The sequence below is a fragment of the Orussus abietinus genome, unplaced genomic scaffold (genome assembly GCF_000612105.2).
Source record: "Orussus abietinus isolate OABI.00-Male unplaced genomic scaffold, Oabi_2.0 scaffold6, whole genome shotgun sequence".
Taxonomy (NCBI): Eukaryota; Metazoa; Arthropoda; class Insecta; order Hymenoptera; family Orussidae; genus Orussus; species Orussus abietinus.
Window position 1 is genome coordinate 373,189 of NW_019396002.1, and position 20,214 is coordinate 393,402.

A 20,214-nucleotide genomic window follows, 5' to 3' on the forward strand; every position below is an offset into this window, starting at 1 on the left:
GCTTTCAGTATGCGCTTGTATATGTATTTGGCGCGAAATTCTCCCGCGATTCTTAATACAAGGCATTTTTTTTAGAGAAATCTGCCTGGAGTCGGATACGAAATGGAACTCGATCTAAGTCGTGCCTTTATTGTTCGGCGTTGAATGAATGATAAGAACGACGCCCTTCCAAACGCTAATAATAATAAAAAGTATTATAACACCTTTGACGAATTTTGTACATATCATAAACGTGACAAAAAATTTGACGTAAATGCTAAAGCTTAAATTATATCGAGCAATTTAGGACAAAATATATTGTGTTCGGTTTGACGCGGCAGGTTATATTTCGCAGATAATAACCTGATAAGCGCGTTGCGGCAATATTGTGCTGTAAGGCTTTCAATATGCGCTTGTATATGTATTTGGCGCGAAATTCTCCCGCGATTCTTAATACAAGGCATTTTTTTAGAGAAATCTGCCTGGAGTCGGATACGAAATGGAACTCGATCTAAGTCGTGCCTTTATTGTTCGGCGTTGAATGAATGATAAGAACGACACCCTTCCAAACGCTAATAATAATAAAAATGATTATAACACCTTTGACGAATTTTGTTGGGTACAGGACACTTTATGGAAGAAGCTGCATTTTAATGATCGGTGCATATATTGCGTACTTGCGTGCACGTTTCACGCCCGAGATCGTTAGTTAACGTTAATTTGGCAGGGATGCCGAGCGTAAAACCGTCTAATGGCCACTTTTCCGTAATTCAAAGTCCCTCGGTACCGACGATTCGCCCGGTACGCCCGGACGCGGTGTATAATTTATTCCGAGGGTTAGTCCGGCACTTCTGCCCTACGTAGGACGCGTTTTCCCAGGCAGGGAGACTTTGACGGAGGGAACTCCTTTTCCGCACCCCTTTCGGGGAGACAATTTAAATTATATCGAAGTTTCCTTCGCCTTGGGCCAACCTTCTTCGAGAACCCTTCCGAGATAACGGCCGCGAAGGAATATGGCCGCGGTAACGTCTTCCGCCATCGTATCGCGAATTTATCGGGAAAATGTTTAGCATGCATCGCGGCTGTCGGGCTACCCGGGACGTGGCATTTGAATTAGGGAACGGGGAAATAAATCTCGCCTCCGCCGATACCCAGGGAGGAGGGAATCGGGATTACGCGCGATGGAAACGCTTCCTGGGGAGAGAAGCCGGCCGAGGGGGTTTTATTCCACGAAAAAAAGGTCTTATTCCGGATATTGAAACGCGACGAGTTAAAACGGTCCATGCGGAAGTATCGCGAGACGTCTCGTGGGATCCTCCAATCCCGAAGGAAGACATGTCTCTGCTCGGCCGAAAACATGGAAGACCCATTTAAGGATATCGCAGCTCTTCCCGAATCCGTCCTTCCGCGGTACTTCGATTCATTGATCGTGATATCATTATCTCCCGCGACTCTTACTTCCCCTATAAGGGGAGAGTCGTATCGATTAAGAGGATATGAGAGGCGCTAAGGAATTTAATCGACGTCTATATAGCAAAATTGATCTATTCTCTTTTTGGGGGTAATGCCGTTTTGAATACTCAAGTGGGAACATAAGCTGGCGAGTCCCAATACCGACATTTATATTTGTGTTGAAGCCTTTTACAGTCTACGTTGAGAATTATACGAACTGAAGGGTTCTATATGTCATCTCAGCAAAGTAGTGACTTGGAAGTTTTACAATATATTTATTAACATTTATACAGTCACTCAGATTTTTTTCAAGCAAAAATATAAGAATACTCCGGTGCTCCACCCCTCTTTCCGCATACGTGCTCCGTTCCACGTCTGTACCCACCGACTTCGAATATTGATAAATCCTTTATTCTACGTATTCTAGACATATTATAGAAGCAACTTATGAAATAAAATATTTTTCAATTTTTGTTTGACCTATCACACGGTACGACCGCCTTAAAATGAAACCAATATTCGTCCCGCTCCGGTCGGAAGAAATCGACGCAAAGGGGTGGCGGATCAATCGTTGCCCAGGAATGAAGCAATTTGTCGAGGATGGACTCCGGAGGATCAAACCGCGATCGCCGCGACCCACTTCGGGGGGTGTTTCGCGAATTACCCGGTCGGGGAAGAATGATTTACGCCGCACTAGCTCTATATCGCAACCTCGGACCGCGGGTTTAAGGGTATCGTAAAATGATCCCGGCTTGGGTGATGCTGCGGCGCTTCGCTTCCAATTAACGCGGCGTGGCGTCGCGCGCAACCGGTAGGACTCGTAAATCACTGCCGAGAAGGGGAGAGCCCCGCCCGAAACGGGGTGGTCCCGACTTCGGGGGATAGTTTTCAACGGATGTCCCTTTTTCTGCCCCTGCAGGTGCTGCAAGGTGTGCGCGAGGGTCGAGGGCGAGCCTTGCGGGGGCCTCTTCGGGTTCTCCGGAAGCTGCGCCGTCGGTCTCCAGTGCGTCATTAAGAACCTGCTGGACCACGCGCGAGAAGTCGACGAGGGCATCTGCACGAGTAAGTCCGACTTTGGTTTTCTTTGGGACCTCCGAGGGAACTTCTTCGGGGTCGTCTTCGGAGTCGAAGCCGTTCGAGTCGAGATTGTATCGAGCAAGTAATAGGTCGGCACGGAGGGAAATGGGCCGTGAAAATTGCGAGGGTTTTCGGCACTCCAGGGACACAAAAGGGCCCCCGAAGGAAATTCCCTCCCCGCCTAACAGATTGTACCGCGCGAAAAAGTCTCGTCCCTCCTAAGTGGCGCGTCCTTTCCTTTCGCCGGGAAAATATTCGCAATTTACGGCAACCTCCGAGGAACGCTTCGCGACGAACTTCGCCTTCCTCCAATTTAACGACTTTCCGAACGCTGGGGTCCTTCGCGAATGCTTTTACGCTACCACGTGGAGGCTGCCGTTATCAATGGGCACGAAACGATAGGTTTGCTCGCGGTGTCTGCACTTTCTACCCCCTCTAGGGTAACGAGGGTACTACACTTCTCTTGAAAGGTGCAGAAGGGTAGATACACTTTCGTCGACGTCCCGAACGTCAGAAAGCTCAAGAAAGTACAAGATGGCCGATTCAGAGGGATGATGCGGTTTTGTTGCCATTCGAAAATTCATAATTTACTTCATTCCAACCGCAGTTACGCAGTAATCCATAATAATTGTAAATAAATAAATTGCAAATCAATACACAATTTGTAAGAAATAATGATTCTACAATTTTCTCAAAGATTACGTACAAAGTTAAAACGCTAAATCGTTCAATACACCAAGAAAATGTATTGATCATTATTTCTATTTATATTACGTTGAGATCCTGGGACAAACTTTGTATTTTCCTGTTTGTTGGTATTTTCAATTTTTAAATTTACCGCCGAATTCACGGCCTACACTTTAATAACATCTTGCCCTCGCTCGGGATCGAGGGTAGAAAGTGTAGAGAGAACTCGGGGTAGATGCCCTCGCAAAACGAACAGCAACGTCTGCGTCTCTTCCGTCAAAACGAACGCCAAAGGGTACACTTTTCCTAAAAGTGTAGAAAGTGTAGGCAAAACGAACAAACCTGACCTAGACCCTAAGCGTCTCTGCAGGAATCGTTACGCACATTCTGCAGAATAACGTTCCTATTTCCCCCGCTTCCAGCTCGAAAACTACCCTCGCCGTAGATCGATGTTAAATTGACGCACCAATTTGCAGCGGGAATGCATCTATGATTGGTTTGTGCTCGGACCGCGACACAATTGGTAAACATAATGCACTTATGCTGCACGTTCGCGCGCACGCCCAACAGAACACCGGGTTTGTGGCACAATAGTTTCAGCCGCGTTGCCAGCAAAGTCACCCAAAGTTCCACCCTGTTTGGTGTCGCGTGATCATCTAGGACACAACTTCCCCTGAAATGATTCTCATCGCCCTTAATTCCTATTTTTTCTAAAAGCGCGCTCGACATCCCCCGTACCTAATTCCATTGTTCGAGTACTGCATCAATCCCATTTTCCACCGGGGGATATCCTCGGAAGTCGTTTCAGCCGCGTTGCTAGCAAAGTCACCCAAAATTCCACCCTGGTTGGTGTCGCGTGATCATCTAGGACACAACTTCCTCTGAAATGATTCTCATCGCCCTTAATTCCTATTTTTTCTAAAAGCGCGCTCGACATCCCCCGTACCTAATTCCATTGTTCGCGTACTGCATCAATCCCATTTTCCACCGGGGGATATCCTCGGAAGTCGTTTCAGCCGCGTTGCTAGCAAAGTCACCCAAAATTCCACCCTGGTTGGTGTCGCGTGATCATCTAGGACACAACTTCCTCTGAAATGATTCTCATCGCCCTTAATTCCTATTTTCTTTAAAAGCGCGCTCGACATCCCCCGTACCTAATTCCATTGTTCGCGTACTGCATCAATCCCATTTTCCACCGGGGGATATCCAGCCGCGTTGCCAGCAAAGTCAGCCAAAATTCCACCCTGGTTGGTGTTGCATGATCATCTAGGACACAACTTCCCCTGAAATGATTCTCATCGCCCTTAATTCCTATTTTCTTTAAAACGCGCTCGACATCCCCCGTGCCTAATTCCATTGTTCGAGTACTGCATCAATCCCATTTTCCACCGGGGGATATCCTCGGAAGTCAAATTAGTCTCTCCCTATCGCATCGGGGAATCAGCTGATCGCTCGCTCGGGAGCGGCACTCCCTCCACCCGAAGGGCGGTCCCACCCGAACGAACGGGCGGAAATGGAGGCTGTAACGCAATAAAGCTCGACGGGTAAACGTCGGTAGACGTCAGTGTCGAGTCGATATACCGGCTAGCGGTTTAAATGAACGTTAAGCCTCGGCCAAGGCGATGGCGGAATGGAAATATTCCCCGGCATGCGAGCTCGGCGTAAAATTATTTTACACCGGGCCCGTTAAAGCGGAATAGATAAGCCGCTTTGAACGCGAACCTACCCCTGCGGTCCTCGGTAATTTATGTCAGTCCGAATCGCATTACACCACGCGGTGCGGCCCGCTGCAAGTGCGAGCACAAGTGCACCCGCGCACCCTCCCCCAGGAAGATTGATCCCTTTACAACGGCACGGCGTGTTTGCATTTTGAATACTTAAGGCGGATAAGGTTAGCGGTGGCAGGCTTATTCCTCCACCGGGATTCGCCGAAGGAGGCGTTCGAAGTAAACGAGGAAAAGATGAACTTCCGGCGCGTCGATGACTCCGTACGCTTCCGAGTCGTAAAAGCGGGGGGAAAAAAAATAGGAAAAATGCGCGAAGAAAGGCGAAGGAGGTACCGCCTCTCTTCAAGGTAGGTGCAGCTTCAATGACGCTTTTTCTTCGGCTTATTTTACTACCCCGTTTTCTCGGGGAAGCTCGCGCGGGACAATAAAGTCCGAGCCGCGGCGGAACGACGGCGCGGCAAATATTGCACCGCAAATATGCACGGCGTCTCGATAAGGCCACGGAGGTTTAACTAGATTCTCGGTAAACGTTTGCTCGGCGATATTTGGGTAATGCAATATTGTCGGCGGTCCTTTTGACGGCCCCGAAGATGGCGCGCGCGGCGTCGGGTTGATCCCGGTTTACTATTTTTTTTTTTATTTAACCGTCGGTCAAGTTTAGAGACGGCTTGGCGTCGGTGCTATTTGACCGACGCATCGTGAGTTATCGGAGAAATTTCCGCAGACGGATACGAAAGACGGCGCGCGTTCCTTATCCGGTCAGCGGCGTTTTGCGTGACATTTTGTGGAAGGCTTTATTCCAGTCGCACGCACGCCACGTTAAGCCGTTTCAAAGGGTCGTAAAAGCGGCTTTACCGTATCGTCGACTCAATCTGTAATTCCATTTTACTGCAGGAATTCCTTTGTTTCTTTTCCCGGTTAATTTACGGCGAGCGGTTCTGCACGAGAAGACGTTTCCTTCGTCTCGAGGAAGAGGACGTCGTTCTGCGATTTAGGGAGGTCATTTATCGATGCTCGTCCGAGTGGCATGAATAATCGATGGCCGCCTAATGATTTTTCAAATCGACCGTGGCAGCATGTTGCATACATCCAAATTGTCTCCCCCGAGTGCCGGACGGGACGAGTTCGCTCGGATTATTTTAATCCAATTTTGAAGGATCGTTTCCGGGACATAAATATGCAACGATATGTAAATCCGGATATGTATTAAACATCGTTCGGGTAATGGCCAGCGCGCAAAAGAAACGAGCCGATGCACATTCGTACGTTCTCGGACGGGGAGAATCATCCCCTCATTGGGATGACCTTAATTCATTAGAAATTCAATGGGCCCATAACGAGCGCGAACATCGATGAAAGCAATCCGAAGGATTTGCATGGTATACATTATTCGCCGACTCGATGCTTGTTGTGAATTAAATCGATGCCGGAAGATCGGGCCGAGAGGACTCGCATCCGCCGTGTTAAACATTCGCGATCCGTCATGACCGAACGCGATTCATGAATGCCTCGAATTCTATTTTTTATTTACTATTCCAGTAATGGATTGTCAACATTTCCTCGTAGCTTCGATCTATCCCGGGGATATCTTCAAGATCGAAATATCAGAGGCACTTTATTCGCTATCGGATTACGAGAATGCAACAATAAAAAGTGCATCGGAATACCTCCTCGGCGAAATTTCCCGGTCATTTTGAATTTCGATAGATCAACAAAATCAGGAACACCGATAAAGGAAATAATGAGAGGTCATTTCGTTAAAGATTGCCGCTAATGGTGGTATTAATTTTCGTTCCATTTACCACTGTCAACGGTACCGCGAAGATAGCAGGTATATGGCCTCGTTTTTAAATAATATTAATTTCTAATAATCAATTACGCAGCTGATACCCGTTGTACTCAATTTCTCGTAAGGAAGTGGTTGACAAAAATGCGCCGTTTTCTCCGATTTCACCGAGTTTATTACAACGTGACATTTTTCAACGGAATTTCTTTCTTTTGCACGAACCGCCGGATTCCTTTCCAGTCGCTGAATTTCAAGGCCAATTTTCTGCCCGAGTCGTCCTATCTCCGGCTTATCACTGGCATGTACACTCATTCCGAATGCATTTGCCTGCAAACCAAGCCGGTAGACGGTATCGATTACAGAAATCAACGCGTCAACGTCACGCACTTAGCTATGGGATTCTTTGCGCGGGAAAATACGAAAGAAGTGAAAAATTCCAGTGCTCATTCCGAGAACGTATCAATAGCGATGTAATCGAGGGAGAACGGCCCGCTCGCGTTCTTTTTTTTTCTCTGCAAAGGCCACTTGACACACACGGAATGACCCATTAAACGGAATACCACGGTCTCGTGCAAAGATCTTGAGAGCCTGGCTCTCTTTTCTTCCTACGGAGTTGCGCGGCACCGGCAAAGCATTAAGATGAAGTGAAACCCCCCTCAAATCAGTCGATTCGAATAAAACACTTTTTTTTTCTAAGGGTATTTGACCAGACTGTCCGAAACTTTGACACATGACTCGTGATCATCTAAGAATTGTCCCGACACATTCAAAATTTGGATGTTTCATGCAAATTTTTCAACTTAGCCCAGACCAGAACCAAAATGGCGTCAAGCTCTCATATTTCGATTAATATACAATTATTGAAGGCTCTGATATGAGAAACGAAAGGGTCAGGACAATTTGACGACAATTTAGAACACTCTGGTAATCGATAAACTTGAATTTGAATAGGATAAAGACAAAAAAAGTGTCTTATGCGCTTCTATGCTAAAACGATGGGAATTCGAGGTCTCGGAGAGAAAATTGATTTGACCTGGAAATTACAAATTACACTGCAGGGGGTCCCTCTGCAGTCAATTAGGTCCCCAGAAAGCATGAATACAGAGGATTTCTGGAGTTTTATTTCGATTCCTTTATAATTATTGACATCAAAACAATTATATTATTGATATAAAAACGCCATTTGGTGCAATACCCAATATAATTCGACACAGCTGTCAATATAAAAATGAACGTCGGCAGCGTATATATTTATAAAAATCTTCTTTATCGACGTCGATCAAGTTCCTCGACGTGTTTCGCTTCACCTTAATCTTCACGGGTCAGTAGCTCCGGGCGACAGGGAAACGCTGAATATCGCGTCATTCGGATATAACTTACGCGAATCAGCATAACGAATGGCATACAGTACTATTATTGTATGATTAAATGAGCCCCGCGCGGCCGCGCTTCGGGGAATGCGTGCAATTAGCTCATGAATCATAAACCGCACGCACTATCGGTGACCGGATTATTCCGCGGACTGGCGCGATCTTTTAAACACCGGAAAGAATTCGGCATCCCACTTATGACACATATCCCTTATCAAAACCGGAAGGCATTCGGTAACTCCTGCCGCGTAATTCGAGGTAGATCTGTTAAACATACGTTGTCATTTCCCAGGAAGGCTCATACGTGCAGTCTAATTACGAATAACCACGTTTGGATTAATTACTCTCCTATTGTCGGTACGATTAATTATAATTCCTTACGAATGAAATTACCTCGGAGGTATTTAGGCGGTTCGTCACGTTTTCAGAAATTACTCCGATGGAGGAGCTTCGTTTCCTTTGAAATGGCGTAAAGGTTCAAATTTGAAAAATCTGAAATTAGAATTTTGGAAGACACACCACCAAATGACGTTACCACCAAAAAGGGTATATATGAATTTTATTTTATCGACGTCGATGAAATTTCTCGGCGCCTTTCATATCACCTTAATACGCGGCGAAACGAATGAAATTAGTCGGGGGATATTTGCATCGTCACGTTTTGAGAAATTGCTCCAATGGAGGAGCTTCGTACCTACTGAAATGGTGTAAAGGTTCAAACTTGAAAAAACTGAAAATAAAATTTTGGAAGACAGACCATCAAATGACGTTACCACCAAAAAGGGTACAGATGAATTTTATTTTATCGACGTCGATGAAATTTCTCGGCGCCTTTCATATCACCTTAATACGCGGCAAAACGAATGAAATTAGTCGGGGGATATTTGCATCGTCACGTTTTCAGAAATTGCTCCGATGGAGGAGCTTTGTACCCACTGAAATGGTGTAAAGGTTCAAACTTGAAAAAACTGAAAATAAAATTTTGGAAGACAGACCATCAAATGACGTTACCACCAAGAAGGGTACAGATGAATTTTATTTTATCGATGTCGATGAAATTTCTCGGCGCCATTCATATCACCTTAATACGCGGGGAAACGAATGAAATTAGTCGAGGAATATTTGCATCGCGGCATGTACAGATGAATTTTATTTTATCGACGTCGATGAAATCTCTCGGCACCTTTCATATCACCTTAATACGCGGGGAAACGAATGAAATTAGTCGGGGGATATTTGCATCGTCACGTTTTGAGAAATTGCTCCAATGGAGGAGCTTCGTACCCACTGAAATGGCGTAAAAGTTCAAATTTGAAAAATCTGAAAATAGAATTTTGAAGACACACCATCAAATAACGTTACCACCAAGAAGGGTACAGATGAATTTTATTTTATCGACGTCGATGAAATTTCTCAGCGCCTTTCATATCACCTTAATACGCGGGGAAACGAATGAAATTAGTCGAGGAATATTTGCATCGCGGCATGTCGCGTTTTCGGCAAATTGTCATAATGGAGGAGCTTCGCCCCCTTGGAAATGGGATAAACGACGGGGTTCGGGCAAATTCTCATACCGCTCGTTTCCGATTAACGGGATGCACGGATTGGCATTACGAATCGCGTGCGGTGGTGTTATCGCGTGATTAGATGAACCCCTCGCGGTGGCACGCTTAGGGGAATGCGTGTAATTCACCCACGGTCGATAAACCACGTGTACTATCAATAGTTAAATTGCTCCGAGCACCGGGCCGACGTATGGCCAGTTGGACGGATTCGGTTAGGGCTTTGTCACCGATTTCGATATTAAAGTGCCTATTTCGGAAGTCCTCGAGGAATTCCGGTCGCGTACCGCGAGATGCACCGCGATTGTTAGACCCGGGTGCGCGACTTTCGAGGAAGGCCCACGTAGAGCGAACATCCCCTCTCTAATCTAACTACATTTGAGTTCTCGCAGTTCTGTTGCTGCTTTCCTCGACGCCGAAGTCCGGCTGTTCAGTATTCATGAAATACCGCGTTTCGTATGGGCCGGGACGATGAGATTAGCTCTGCGATATTTACATCGAAGGGGGGCTGCGTGTTCGGAAATTGCCGAAATGTAAGCCACTATCTCCTGGGGGTGTTGCCAAGGGAGGGTTCAACAATTTCTTAAGTACATCCATCGTACGGAAGCATTCAATAGGGTTAACTTTTCATCGAGGTACACCCTGCTAAACGTATTCATAAAATTCATACACTTTTGGCACATAGGGTTGGAGCAAAATTATAAATTTGACGTTTCAATGATGAATTATAAAATATATAAGTAAGAGGTTATAGAGTTAGGGTATCCATGGCTGGATAATACTTCCACAGAAATGTAAGAATACGATATTGTTTTTAGCAGTATTATGTAAGAACTCATCTCGTATGCCGGGCACCGGTTTCATTTTTTTTTTTTTCAACTAGGAGTTTAATTTTAAATGTTATTCCTTCATGCACGTTGCCACGAGATGAAAGAGGTGGAATCATAATATCTTATTTTACCTCTTCGCATGTAAGCTATTTATTCAACGGTACGACATGAGGAGCCTCTGATCCGAACTGCAGAGACGGGTAAAGAATAAAGGGCGAAAGAGAATACCTTACTAGTCTTTGGAGACGGAAATCCGATTTTCTACTCGGCGCGCATAAAGGAGATCAAATTGATGACTCAACGGGTGGAGGTATTTAAATTAGCGGGAAATTGTAGTTTTCCGTCGAAGAGGTTTTTCGTTACGATGATCGGTCGAAGGGTCTTACTTCCTCGGAAGAATATTGCTAACAAGTTACAGATATCTCTCCGAGTTGATCCTCTTAGACTCTGATATGTGACGTGTAACTGGGGAATCCTTTGTCGACGTATCATATCGAAGCTGTTCGATCTGGCACAAAAATGCCCTTCGACGTCTTCAGAAGCTTCGGAAAGGATCAGTTACCGAACAGGAGGAATATCGGCGCAGAAGTCAACCCTTTACTGAGAAAAAGTGGAAAATTTCCCGGAGAAGCATTTTCCGTGATCCGATTATTATAAACGGCTTAAGTTTCCGAGCATTTCTTGTACCATAGAATAGGAGGCAGAGGGGAGCTTGTTAAAGCGAAGCACTTGATCTCTAAAATTCGAATAAATTTAAAAAAATTTAATTCAATTTAACAAAAATTATTCTTCTGCATATTCAGAACGGAGGCTTTCCTTGGGAGTGTTCCTTTCGCGCGTTTCTGCTAAAAATAAGAAATTCATAGATAAATCGGTTCAGAGAGATAATTTGCAGAAAACAGAAATTAAATGCGATGAAAACGAAGACGAAGTGGTAATTGCAACGGGTCTTTCCGGCCCTTAATTTTCGTTTTTCACGTTTTCGAGCGATTCTGGATGCTGTAGTGAAGGACACGCAAAGAAGCGGGAGAAGTTTTCACCCGTTTCTTTGAGACATTATGAATCGGTTTTAGCATCTTCTCCGTCGACTCTCCATTTCGAGGAAAAGTACGGCTCGGTACGAAACTTTCCCCGGCGCGGTCTCATCGAGTCAAAGAAGTATCAAAAGTGATGACGTCCTGTAATATTTCCCAGGGAGTAGGATGTATCAAAGCGGAGTGGGAATAGGAGAGTAATTCGAGCAGAAAAAGGAAGGAAGGTAAAAAGGAAGAGCCGGGGCCCAAACTCCGACCCAGTGGGCTTCATTAAGATGATTTGTTGCGAAGTACGGTTTTCAATGGAATTACTTTATAAGGCACCTGTGAAGCAGCACGAGTAACGATAAGTTACTCCAGAGGATTATGCTGCCCGGCTAGGTATTATAAAGTGCCATTTTGTCTTTTCCATTCTTCCGTCATAAAGGCAGCATTACATTATAAGCTCTCCGAATGAAAACCAAGAAGCCCTCCACGAGATGAAACGTTCATAATGGATAATTTAGTGGCCCTGAAGATGATTAGTTTTTCAATTATGACTTAAACCTTGACTGTTTTCAATGCCCTCTGTCTTAAGTCTAGGTTATCGAATGCATTAACGTTTCACGTATGCTTCGCCGAGAAGGGTACTTTATTATTTCGGCAAATAGATGAATCGGTTTTCCGGGGAAACCGGAGGTGTATGGAAACTGCCGTCGAGTATTGATTCGCGGATGATCGTTACGCACGGAATCGATCGGAAATGCGTTTAAGACCGAACATTTGAAGAAATTGAATCACTCGATCTGCTGAATATCCTGCGAGAGTAGCGGTGCACTCAATTGGATTTGTTTTAACGCGATTGTTTCCTCGGTAAAGAAGAATCTTCGTGCTGCAGGGGATGTTTCGCGCCCGGTCGGAGGGGCACGTTTCAGCCACCTTTCGGTTTGGACAAATGCCCAGGACACCTCAAAAGTCAAGAAATATTCAAGGATTCTACCAAGAGAGTCTCCTGAACTTCCCCCAATAATATTTGACAGTTGCCAGTCCTTTAACTAACCCATTTCTACATGCGCATGTACTTGAAAAATCCGTCTCTTGATGATAAGCAACAGTTTTTGCGGATTATTTCGCTCTTGGTGATGAGCAACAGTCATTGCTCGCAGATTATTCCGTCAAATGATGCAAATGGGTTAACAAGTTAAAAGTGAAACACTTCTTTTTTTTTAGTAAATTACCATTTCCATTCATCTTTGTGCATCGATGTTGAGACAATTTGTGTAAACGTTTTCGTTGGCGTTATTCCATCAGCCAATTATTGATATTTAAAGTGAAATGAAAATAATAAAAATAAAAAATTAAATAATTATGCCCAAAACAATTTGTCCCGAACGCGTAAGAGCGTTTCGTGAGAAAATAATTCAGAATAATGAGACTTAATAATTCTATTTAGATTAGAAGTTACTCTTCCAACGTGCCTGGTGGCCATGCACTGATTTTGGTTTTGGCAAATTGTAAATGCACTACTTTGCAAACTCTCATTCCGCGTCGAATTACGATTTGTTATCCGCAAGGAAGAGGTAGAACCGGTATCAATATAATATTTTTCCTCAGTGCCGTATCTCGTAATGCGAAGGTCTGCAAAATGGATGGGATGCTTCGTGGGTACGGCAACATTGGGCCATTGAAATATTCATAAAGCGAAAACGAGCTGTACTTCATACGTGTGCGATGTTCTTCCCGATTCTTTGCAACATTGCACATGCAGTTACTCGTACGAGGTATTTCGCAGAGACGTTGGAAAATCCCTTAAAAATGATACCGGGAAATCTCGCGAAGATCACGTAGAGAAACTGATACAAAAGAAGCCGCCATTATTGAGAGGAACAATTGTAAATATATGAAATGCAATAGAACGCTCGAGAAATGGTGACAATTGTACAGGTGGGGAAACGCAAGTTCGTGAAAATTGATGAAAATTAAAGGGTCGAACTATGGATGCAGCGGTGCATTATGCACTGGGAAAACCTAAAGCACTTTCTGTCCTAAATTTCCTCAAAACTCTCAAATTAACTAATTTTCGCCTTAAACGCGATAGGTACTTCGCTGTTTCCTTAGTTGGGGTGGGTACGGTAAATTAAGACAGCAGCCGCGAAACGAAACGCCATTCCGAAAGTTCTACCTTAAATTGTATCTCGTGCGCCGCCTATTGTAGCTGAGAACTCTCCCAGGTGAAGTACAATGATGGCGTGAGGCCGCGAAAGAGCTTCGCGAGGAAGTTTCGTGGGTTGTTACGATCGGGGGCCGTCTTCTTTAAAGACTGAGACGGAGGAAGTTGGTCGATGGGAAAAAGTATAAATCTCGACCCTCTCCGATAAACACGGGGCTGCGAATCGAATCTTCCACGTGGCGCATGCATAATCGTCCTTTCCGTATTCTTCCCGTGCCTCCGTGACATCGATTCCACCCCGAAGAAGGGGAAAAAAACGTGTCGTTCCTTTCTAAGGAATCGGCAAGGAAAAACGACGCTTTTTATGCCCTGCAAACGTCCTCGGCATTTTTCCAAGCAGTCCAAGAATTCAGAATTTCTGGGGATTTCGAGCGATTTTTTTCCGATTTTTATCACTGATTCATAAACGCATCAGTTTTGCTTTTCATTGATGGAGTACTGTTTGGGATGTATTTTCTGGAACTGTAGAATAGGGATGCAACCAGTCTAATGTTTCAGCTGGTTAAACTCGAATCAAGCATGTATTCGAGTCAACTCGAGTCATTGGGATGAACGAAAGCGACTTGCGAGGGTGAGAATGAAACTGAACGGATATGACAACCGCGTGTTATTCCTTAATTCGAGTCGTCACCATTCGAGTTGTTTTACTTACCATAGATTTGATTCGCCACGTCGAATTTAAAATTAAAAAATTTTTAGCTTGCGGTTTTTTTCCCTTCACCGAGTTGCCGAGTCGAGTCCAATCTGGAGTTGGCAATATTTTCGAATTCGAGTACATCGAGTTGACAAAGTATGCGACTCGTCATGTCACTATTGCACAGTCTCAACATGCCCACGTGATAGGGTTACCGCGATATCACCCTTGCGTATTGATATCGATATCGTGCAGGAGTTGGCAATATTTTCCAATTCGAATACGAGTTGACAAAGTATGCGACTCGTCATGTCACTATTGCACAGTCTCAACATGTCCACGTGATAGGGTTACCGCGATATCACCCTTGTGTATTGATACCAATATGGTGCAGGTGTCCGGTAGAACAGAAAGTAGTCTCGTTTCCGCCATCAAGTTACACGGCCGTATCTGAACTGAAAGTGCCTTGATTTTCCGAAATAAAATGAAGTACCGTGCTCAAAAAAATCCCCTTGAATAAGGGTAGCGTTTCGCATCGGCGGTCCGTTTGGAGAATAATTCTTTGAGATCGATAAATCGGAACGAAGAAAATTGCCCTCCATCTCCGCGTTGCATCTTTCCAATCAAGAGGTAAAGCGAGTTCCAAGTTGACTCAAAAGGATTATCACCGCAGGGTCGCGGACGTTATCTCGAAATGCGATCCGTGAATTTGGCTGCCTCTCCGGATTTACGACATCACTGAAATATCGATTATGATAATTCGTGCTATTCCGCGGAGTTACCCTAATTTATGCCATAAAAGTCTCATGGTGTCCGACGTACCGACACCGGAATTTTCCCCGGGGTGAAAAGTTATCCATTCATTTTGCTCGATTTATCCTTTCGGGAAAATCGACTAATCCTTCCCGGCTTTTCGGGGTACGTCAAGCTGTCGAATCTCGAGGATAAGTTTAACTCTGGACGCAAATAAGATTCGGAGGAGAAACGGAGGGAAGTACTCGAGCTCGCTTCGGTCCACATTGCTTTCCCACGCGTTAGCGTGACTTATCGCGGAAAATGGAAAGCTCCGTGAACTCTCGACACGTTGGCCCGTAACATTCGTCAAGTGCGCGAGGTACTGGCCTGGGTAAATGCATGCGACCTTAAGATACGACTGTAGCGCTAAAATGGATTCCGCGAAGAGAACGGGGAGATTTGTCAAGGGCATTGTACACATTTTTAAATTCTTATGGTGCCCCGAAGATGCTCGCAGTTCAGGGAAATCGGGGAAATCAAGTGCAGACTTTTTAAGTACCACAGTTTCTCTCCTTTACGGAGTTTCCTTTAAAGCCTCGTAGGTGTTACTCTACAATTTCACTTTGACAGCATTCGGCACAGACGTTTTATAGAAATACTATACGGATTTTTGTCATATTTAAGGTATTTTATTTAATTTGTAAGTAAACATACAGTGCAGACTTTTTGAGTACCAGAGTTTCTTTCTTTAAAACATTGTAGTTATTACTCCACAATTTTACTCCGACAGCATTAGGCGCAGACATTTTATAGAAATACTACAGGAATTTTTATTACATTGGTTCTGTTGCCATGTTGGTTCTAGTCCCTGATAAGTAAATAAATTCCCGGTGAAAAATGAAATTTCATGAGTTTCAGGATCTACTTTAGGGCCTCCATATTCATATAGAAAAATTTCAAACGAATCGGTACACCCAATTCGGAGAATACTTTCCCTAACGATTTGACTTCTCAAATATACGTATATAGGATGAATCTTTCATATCCTCTTAAATGAGCAAAATAATGAAAGATTTAGAGGCTCAACTGAGACAGACAATTTCTAGTCGGGCAGATACATGTACGAACGGTTTCCACGTGAACTAGTTACTTAACTAAATCTCGTATTTAATCGAGGTGGAAATCTCGGTGGTAAGCGCGGTATAGCTGCAAGACGCGATATATGGAAAAGGGAAGAGACGTAGTAGGGAATAGGAAGAGGCGATGGAAGAGGGAACGAGCTAGCCCAGGATACAATTTACTCCCACTACCAAACAGGCAGAATTGAAGGGAGTGGCAAATCGATGGGGCGACTAGACCGGCCGACTAATTACTCCCCTGTCGCAGAATCCAAGTGGCTTTTCTTTTATTCCAGAAAAAGTTGTTCGTTTCGTCCGAACCCGAGGGTCTTGTTACTTTTTTTCGCGTTCCACGAACTCCGCCAATAAGTCCCATTCCTTCGGATCCAGATATATCGGATAATGAACTAGGGAGCATCCCTTCCGTCGACCTTAGGAGAGGCCAGTTAAAACGGATTGAACGAAATCGAGGTACGTTATTCTCGAATACGTTTCGAAAGCTTAACACGGTTCGTGGGTTCTATAATCCGCCACTTTAGATTAATGAAGAAACTTGGCTAAAAGTTTTCACAGGATTTATGTGGAAATGAATTCGCGGTGGGTAGTTGATGAAAATGTAGATACCATTGAGAATTCCTCCAGTAAATAAAAAATTAAAAATAAATATTGAGTCCGTGTAAATTGCAGCTAACCATTATATTCTTTAAGATGATATGAAAGGCGCTGAGAAGTTTAATCGAGGTCGATAAATTAAAATTCATTTATATCCTTTTTGGTGGTAACATTTAATATTCGTACCGACGAATCATCTTCAATGATATATGTGCCCATAGTTATGAAAGTGGTCTAAGTCAAAATTAAAAAAAAAAATGAGTTTATCAGTTATTTCACGCCATATTATTTCAAACGAAATTAATTCAATGTAATTTCGAAACAAAAAATATATGACTTAGACCACTTTCATAATTATGGGCACATATGTCTAGACTGACTCCGTCATATCACCTTAAGTATCGAAAATTCGGAAATTAAAATTAGGTGGTTTTCACTAAACTTGTGCGTACCAATTGAATACGCACTCCTTACTTGAGACGGTGCATCAAAATAGACATGACGTCTTCGATTCGGTACTCCGTTGGAATGCGGAATGACGGAAGACCAACCGACTCGGTTTAACTACAATGGGCATTCAATGATCCCGGCAAGTGCATCCGCTGTGTACAAATGCACTTGCGAGGCGCAGCGTAATGGAAGGTCAACGCATTGGTGAACTTGAAAGTATAGTTATCAGTCGGAGTTGAATTCCCTCCTGACGGCCTCCGGTATGAATCGATTCACGTTTCTGTGTGACTCTTCGGTTGGATTCTTCGTGATCTCACCCATACACGTTTCCTCCACGGGTTATCTAATAGCGACCAATTATGGGTGATCACGTATAATTGATCGTTTTCGTAACGACTCGAATCAAGGAGATTATGATTGACATAATGCGAGAGGTGGAATTGGTGCGACGTGGTGGCACGGTTTATGTCAACATTACATACATTATGTTCAGGAGAGAAAATCGCATCCGGTTTGATTGTAAGCTCGATAAAATTATATGATAAATAGGAGGGACTTTCTTGCCGTAAATGGCAATCGTTGACATCACTTGCAACATTGATTCGGGATTAAGGCAAAATGGGATATAGCATTACTGCCTTATCCTGCTGACGAGGTTGTAACTTCAAATTGAATCTCATGACCATTGACCAATAAATTCTCTCGGGAAACGAATTGGCCATGAACGGGCGAGCGAGTCGATAATGAGTCAATAAGCGTTAAGTGCGTGCTCCGCAAGTCAATTCACGGTTTATACATGTTTTCATTCTAAGCAATTTTCAACGGCTATTTTCGTCCTGAAAAGGACAATTATATCCCAGGGGAAAGGTTAACGAGCACTACGTCACATTTTACGTCACTCCTGATAATTATTTTTGCTACAGTATCGACGACGATCAATGGTATAGTAACGTTCATTTATTGGCCATCTCAATGTTTAATGAAATGCAAATAAATTCTTTCGTTTATTCCTTACATTAATTACCGTACGTCCCGCTGCTCCCCTTTGTTATCCCCGGCAGAATAAGTGCAAAGCGTTTTTTCGCCACGGGGTGGGAAAAAGGAAAGGAAGGCGCAATCAGAACTACGAGGAGAAAAATATAATAAGGGGGAGGAAGAGGGTGGAAACGTAAAACGGGAGTGGTACGGTCAAACGTACTTGCAATCCCAGCCATGTTTCGGGACGCGGGGGCGGTCGGGGTGGCGGAAGGGAGGGTCGCCGGTTTGTCAATGTCAAGCAACAAATCTTGAGAATAGTCCCAAACCGGGCAACGGGTATATCCACTACATTCCTATGCAAGGTATACATATGTGCACGGTTATGTACGCGGCATCGTACATCACTTGGTAACGTACGTAGAATCGTGTACCGGTACCGCACGACGCACGAGTACCAGAATCTACTCCAAAGTACATACCGAGGAAGAACCCACTCTCCGTACCGCTAAACAACCGTTGCCACCACCGCAAACACTTCCACTTCGATCTATACCCCCACCTCATGGGGTGGTAAGGTATTGTCATTACGTTGCTACCCTCGACGAGTCTATAAATGAGTTTCGACCCCATCTTATTTACCGAGACTCTCAGAAAAACATTGAATAAGATAAATTGTCTAGCCAGGAACTTGTAAAAAAGGTGGATCAGAAGCGTTAGGGTCATCGCGACCATTTCCTTAATATCGTTAAGATCATATACGTAATAATGAAGATTCGATGACTGGTCGGATGCACGTCTCCATTTTTTCCTGTCCTGAGCAGACCTAGTTACCTTCCGGAAATTAGAGTATTGTGGAGGACACCCTACGCCATTTGTGATTTCCAACGTCAACTAAATTTTCACTTCGGAATGAGACCTCGTATTCCCATCGTTTTAGCATAAAAGCACATGAGACACTTTTTTGCCTCTATCCCGTCCAAATGCGAGTTTATCGATTACCAGAGTGTTCTAAATTGCCGTACAATTGTCCTGACACTTTCGTTTCTTATATCAGAGCCGTCAATAATTGTACATCGATCGAAATATGAGATCTCGACGCCATTTTAATTTTGGTCTGGACTAAGTTAAATTTTTTTCAATAAATCCAAATTTTGAAAGTGTCGGGATAATTCTTAGATGATCACGAGTCATGTGTCCAAGTTTCGGACAGTTTGGTCCAATATCCTTAAAAAAAAAGGGTTTTATTCGAATAGACTGATTTGAGGGGGCTTTCACTTCACCTTAAGGGACGGGAGAAGACACGGTAGATTATCGTAGGAAGGGATAGCGAATTTGATTACGCGAGTATGTCGGATGGAGTAATTTCAAGCCACTGGAGTTCGCTCCGGCGTTTCTACCACTCCGGTCGGTCCACCACTTTATTTCTTTACGGGATACGTTGAAGGGTGCCGCATGCAGCGACGTGGACGTGATTCAAGTTTAACGACTGCGCTGCTTCAATTTCACGCGGAAAATCAGGAACCACTAGCAGTGCTTTTCCCCGGGGAGGAGATTTCCACCGTCTCTGGCAGACGTCACGCCCGCTGGTCGGCTCGCTCCTTCAGCGCCGGCGAATAACCGCGAAAATGCAATACTTTCGGCGAAATGCTCCCATATACCTTGCTTTTATACTTATTACATTGAATTATTCACGACGATCGCCAGAGATATTGGTATTTCTCCCGAGAAGTGGACGTTGAAGCGCTCGGAAAATTCAACGGGTCATTTTCATATTAGACTCAAATCGTTCACTCTAGGTACCCACGATATCTCGGAAAAATGGTACATATTTAGTAATAAAGTCATCGTTATTTTCTCGTTCTCCCTATATTTCGCCGTCTCTTTGTTTAATTTATTCGTGGAATCTCCGGGAGTTTTCTACTTGACATGTTTATTTTTTCATCTTATTTGTTCTTCTTTAAAGTTTGACGGGTT

At 44.1% G+C, this 20,214-nt stretch overlaps 1 protein-coding gene across 1 annotated transcript in view; it reads left to right on the top strand.

Annotated features, from left to right (window-relative positions):
- Nucleotides 1-20,214, top strand: part of LOC105704429 (cysteine-rich motor neuron 1 protein) — a 51,142-nt gene that overhangs the window by 11,237 nt on the left and 19,691 nt on the right. Inside the window, exon 3 of the mRNA XM_012433644.1 lies at nt 2,351-2,493. Coding sequence (XP_012289067.1) covers nt 2,351-2,493 — 143 coding nt within the window. The remainder of the gene's footprint in view (nt 1-2,350; nt 2,494-20,214) is intronic.